General features: G+C 33.2%; 1 protein-coding gene across 1 annotated transcript; it reads right to left on the bottom strand.

Annotated features, from left to right (window-relative positions):
* Window positions 1-569: 569 nt before the first annotated feature.
* On the bottom strand, window positions 570-5,347 carry LOC134282932 (peroxisomal membrane protein 11C-like). The gene is made up of 4 exons (XM_062765356.1): window positions 5,053-5,347; window positions 3,885-4,066; window positions 2,862-2,942; window positions 570-1,816 (listed from the first exon to the last, which is right to left on the bottom strand). The coding sequence occupies exons 1-4, from the start codon at window positions 5,269-5,271 to the stop codon at window positions 1,585-1,587; spliced, it is 714 nt and encodes a 237-aa protein (XP_062621340.1). The 5' UTR covers window positions 5,272-5,347; the 3' UTR covers window positions 570-1,584.
* Window positions 5,348-5,590: the final 243 nt, after the last annotated feature.

The raw sequence follows: 5,590 nt of genomic DNA, 5'->3' as shown, positions 1-5,590 counted from the left end.
ATTTATATGCCATTTATGCGCAGGATGATAGAAGTATTTCTCATCTGTTCGACTGCATTCCATGTTAAAAAGATGTCATTTTTTCAGGTTAACTTTCTGAAATCTAGCAGCATGAAAGATACCTGCCAACGCAAAATTTCAAAGTTTCAGACTATAAATGTAAAAGAATGTTCTTTTCAATAGTAAAAATTTTTTATGTTGAAAGATAAACAATCCTTTATTGTCTTATCCTTTGACATGATTTCTTTATGCAATTTCGTCATTTTTCGACGATGCATTTCGTCAACACTGATGGAAAATGTGCAATGTACTTAAAAAAAACTCATCTAGCTGTAAGAAGTCTACATTTCAACTAAGTAGTAAAAAAAAAGCAATCAGGTTAAAACTGTTGCAGGACACCTTATCATCTAATAAGCTCTTTTGGTCAATAACCAGTAGAACTTAGAGTTCTGGAACAGTACAAAAGGATATCAGCAATGAAGAAAAAACATTTATTCTATGCATTTATTTTCAAATTTAAATGAAAAAATTAACAATTTGAAGACAATAACAAAATATAATCTATTACACAAATTTTCAAATCATCCTTATTTCAGCGCATGATTTACAAATGTACATTCATCACAATATGAGGAGATAATAATTATCGGATTTACGTAACAAAACAAGGATTTTCATTGGCCTTCAATATCACAGTGAGTTGAAGCAGAACATACTCATGAATATATAATTAAGTACAAAAATCTAGTATATACACATAAGAACAACAATCTTCTAAGGTCTCTCACTTCAACAAATGCATGAAAGCGATCTCATATGTATAATACTCAAAATATTAAGGATACTTGAATAATCACTCACATAAATATATTTTTAAAAACCACATAATAAATCAAAAACTAAGTAGCAAAACAAGAATTTTCAACTTCAACAACTATCAATTGAGTAGTAAGAGTTTTAAAAGTGCTGTAAAAAGATTAAGTTTCTTACTCTTTGAATTTTAATATGATTATTGTTAAACTTTAATGAGAATTCAAAACTTAAATCTACATTTGGTCAGAAGCATTAATGCTTTATACGCGTAACTGTAACAGTAGAATTTCAAGACTACTTGTTTTCAAGTTAACATAAATATGCGAATAAAATTTCTTATTTAATAAAGTGAACATGGTTGAAAGAAATACTAGAAGCAAGAGCCCCCCTCCAAATATGAACGGTATACATCTCTGTCTTACATAGCAAAACACACTTAATTGAATACACCTGGAACATACACTATGTCAGGAGGCACTCACCTAAGTTTTTCTTTACTGTTCCCATAATTGTTCTTGAGAAGACGCATGCACATTAATCTTAACGTACTTAAATTCCATTCACATGAATAATCTATGTAAAATTGTGTTGCATTTAACCGAGTAATTCTTTAAAAAATGAAAGAGTAAAAAGTTTAATATGACATTAATGACAATTTAATTTGAATACTGTATACATAAATTACAAATTAATATATACATAAAATACAACAAAATGGATTTTAAGCACCATAAAAACAGTTTATAATTCAACAATTCACTTCACAATTGACTAGGAACTCTTTTGCTTACTTGGCCATGCTTTGTACAGCAGAATAATGGAGGATATCATTCCAAATATTCCATTCTGGAAGCGTGATAATTTTCCTGACCACAGGACCAAGCCTGGAGGAAGCCAGCTGATAGCATTGGTGAAGTCAGCCATGTCTTGAATCAAGGTTAGATAACTCTCCTGAATCTCCCTAACCACAGTTGTCTTTCTTTCTGACCTTACCTGATCCTCGCTACATGAAATGTATACAAAGATTACAAAATAATGTAATTAATACATGAATTTGGTTTAATATTACTCAAAAAGGATCAAAATAATAAGAAACATGACAATTAACATGTAAATTTGACATGTGACTTGGTACTGCAGAGCTCCAGATAAGGTGCGTATTTGCAGAAATACGCATTAAAATTTACAAAATACGCATTGAAAATTAAAATAGAGCGTACAATTAGGCATTACCAATTATAGATACGCATTACTCCTCGAAAGTACTGCGTACAACAAGTTGAAGAAGACAGGTACGACTTATACTTAATAATACGATTGAGGTTAACTCAGCGATTGATTTTTTCTCAAAACGAAGTACAGATTTAAAAGCCTTTTGTGACCAGGAATATTCTAGTAATGACGACCACGATCTCCATTACGGGAGGAAGAATCGGAGATTTAGATTAAAACCAATTTCTATGTAGAAAGACTATGCATTTGGCATACCTTTTTCTTATTATGGGTTCATAGCCAATTTTTCATCTCTCTCTACTTGCCATATTAAAGAAGATTCTTTCAGTTTACTCTTGATACGATATCTTACTGTGTCTCCGACTCTATGGTACAGTGTACCTTGACCTACTGTATAATCTTCCTTGTCAAAACATAATGCTTCCCAATCTTAGCAAAGAGTCTTGTTGGTATTTACAAATTTTATCTAAATAAATGCAGCAACTGACCTTTGAAGTTACTCATACTTCGATTACAGGCTCAAAATAAATGTTAAAACATTTCCATATATGATATAAACAAAATACTCTTCAATCATTTTGCTGAAAATCAAAATCTGCATTGATTTGAAAATCAGGGAGTAAATACACTTTGGGGTAAAAAATTATCTGGAGCTCTGGTACTGTAAAAAATTAATTCTTTTATGAAAGTGTATCAAATACATTTTTCTTTGAGAAATCATAGACTTACACAAGTATTTTTTTCAATTACATGTAGCAGTCCAGTTGTGGTGATATTGATATTTCATCTTTACAATATACCTGTAATAAACTTACCTTTCTTCTGAGGACTGTAACAGCTTTTGTTTCCTGAGTTCTCCGAGTTCCTTCTTTAAGGACACTATTTTTGCCACCATTCTATAGAATACAGAATAAAAAAGTGTTTTTCTTTTTTTAATTTTGCAACAATTCTTTCACTGTAACTGGTTTTCCTATTTTGCCTCTTTTGAGGACTGGAAATTTGCAGAGATGATTTTTAGTGTTACATGTACATAAACATGTACATGTAAGGGGGTCCCGAATTGAGGCCTTCAAAGGGAAGCACAAGGGGTACTTCACATGTTTTAAAAGTGACTAGGGTAATTTGGGGGCTTTCTAAAATTAATTCCCAAATCAATCAAAATATTTAGACCTTTTCATCATTTTTATTGACAGATTGCCTACAGTAGCCTATAAAATTTTTTTTTAAAATTCTATGCATTTTGTGTTGTAGTAATTTGTGTTTATGGGGGGAGGGGGGGTAGTGGTAACTTTTGGATAATATTTGCCCCTGCTTTATTTTCACCTCAGCCTCAGTTTGGTTCTTGGGTCTGATAAAATGCATGTTGCCCTTGAACTCAGTCAATAAATGTATTTTAATTAGGAAATATAGGACAATTTGATGATGGGATCAAAAATAAATTGCTTTCCTTTAAAATTAATAATTATATCAACTGTGTTCACTCAGATATATTTACATTTCCAATGTGTTTGTATGCAGAGGCAAAATTACCAATAGTAAATGTACTTTATTTCCCCATCAATGTATTGGTTCATCAATAGGCGCTGTTATAAAAATCATGTGCAGGGCATGTATTAAAAGCATGTAAATATAATGAATTACTGTCTTATTTTTCAATTTCATGACGATGATCAATCAATTGGCTTGCGTGATTAATTTATGCATAAATGCCTTAAGCGTTCATGCAAAATATCAAGCAAGCCAATCCATTGATCACATCATGAAGTCAAAAAATAAGACAGTTATTCCTTAAGTACATGCAACATGTCTGAATTATTGTGCACAAAAAATAAAATTACTTGATCATGTCTGCAAACAGAGCTACTGCCCAGGCTACAATACTGCCGACCACCCATTTCCATGGTGTGAACGAAGTGAGTACTTTTTTATCAGCCAGCCAATAGATGTGCTCCACAGGAAAGAAGATTTGGTACGTGATGTTTGTGACCAGGCTCATCAGGCGAACCAAGGGATTCTTTTCCTGACAAAAAAAAAAACAAAACATAACATAACATGTTATTCCATTATTTCCTGATCATGACAAGGAGCGCAGAGTAGGTGTGGGGATGCTCACTTTTCAATAGCACCGAATCCCACCTATGATGTTTTGGAGGCCCATGTTCACTCTGTTCCTATTTTGTATTGTTTTATGAACTTTTGAGCTTGAATACTGTTCGTTATTTCCATGCATATATATTTCATTTAAAATCAAAATGCACTCTATCATACTACAGAAATTAGATAAATTAAAATGCATTCTTTAGTACAAATTATGATAACAAATATTATTATGACATTCTTTTAATATTATAATTTTTGACAATTAATCTTAAGTTTCAACATATTCAAGGTAGATTTCAGAGAGAGAGGGGTGTGCTCAACCTACAATAATATGTAGCTCTTAAAGTGACATGACACACATTTACAGAAAAAGGAGACTTTGATCATATAAATATACATGTAGATGTTTTTACATAAATCCATACTCATAACAAAACAAGCCCCATCTTCCCTGGCCAAGTGTCTGATTTGTTTTCCCTCAACTCCCCCTTGGCAGATTTGGAGATGAGGTTAAATGAATCCGACACTTGGCTTGTGAAGATGTTAATTCCATCATACTGCTTTGAAAACTTTTGTTGGAACAGAAAATATCCCTGTCAATATATGTTTTCATCTAATTTATAGTTATACATAGGTTCGAAAATCCTTTAAAATTTCTCAATTTCATGCATGATACCTTGACTATAAGTCTGGGATATTGACAATGTGACAATGACCTAGTGATCTTTTAAAATTTAACTGCCTAATGCCCCCCCCCCCCCCCGCTCTCCCACTCGCACATTAATATTTTCCCCTAAATTATACATGTAAATCCAGTAATACAAATGTATCAGTTTTCTATTCATCAGATTAAAGTAAACCGAAAGTAGCAATCAGTCGCGTGGTTCAATAAGTAGATCGTCCCACCTGAGCACCTGTCCCGTACTTCAAGTTAGAAAACAGCATAGAAAGGTCGTCAAACAGACGCATGGTGGTTCTAGCACCACCTAATTCCGCGGAAATGGTCAGTAATTTCTTGTGGAAGTTCCCCTGGCCACTGCCTCCCACACACATGGCGGCATAGGTACACAACCGAATGATTTTGTCCCTCCCTCGATAACTCTCCAACATGCGGACGAGCTCCATGTTTACAAATAAAGGCCTACTCGATTTACTGCGCTTGGGCTATATCTGCAACGCGGTGCGTTTGATTTCATGACCCCGTAATGTACTTTTTCTTTTGAAATAAGCAAATTATACATATGAAGTGATGTTATATATATAGATATAAAATACTTAATTGGCATGAATATATGGCGGGAAGGGATCTTCAGGGATCGAGTGTGATTAGAATAATTAATCTTATGGGGTCTCGAAAATAGACAATATTATAATAACGTTCCAATTAGACCAAGTGAACCACTCGAACGAACTAAGTGCACTATTGCAGTTTTTCTGCCCCCTG

The sequence above is a fragment of the Saccostrea cucullata genome, unplaced genomic scaffold, assembly GCF_032062105.1.
Source record: "Saccostrea cucullata isolate Sc308-1 unplaced genomic scaffold, CSIRO_AGI_Scuc_v1 ctg17759, whole genome shotgun sequence".
In the NCBI taxonomy this organism is placed as follows: Eukaryota; Metazoa; Mollusca; class Bivalvia; order Ostreida; family Ostreidae; genus Saccostrea; species Saccostrea cuccullata.
Note: the sequence above shows the minus strand (reverse complement) of the source record. Positions and strands in the feature narration are given on the sequence as shown.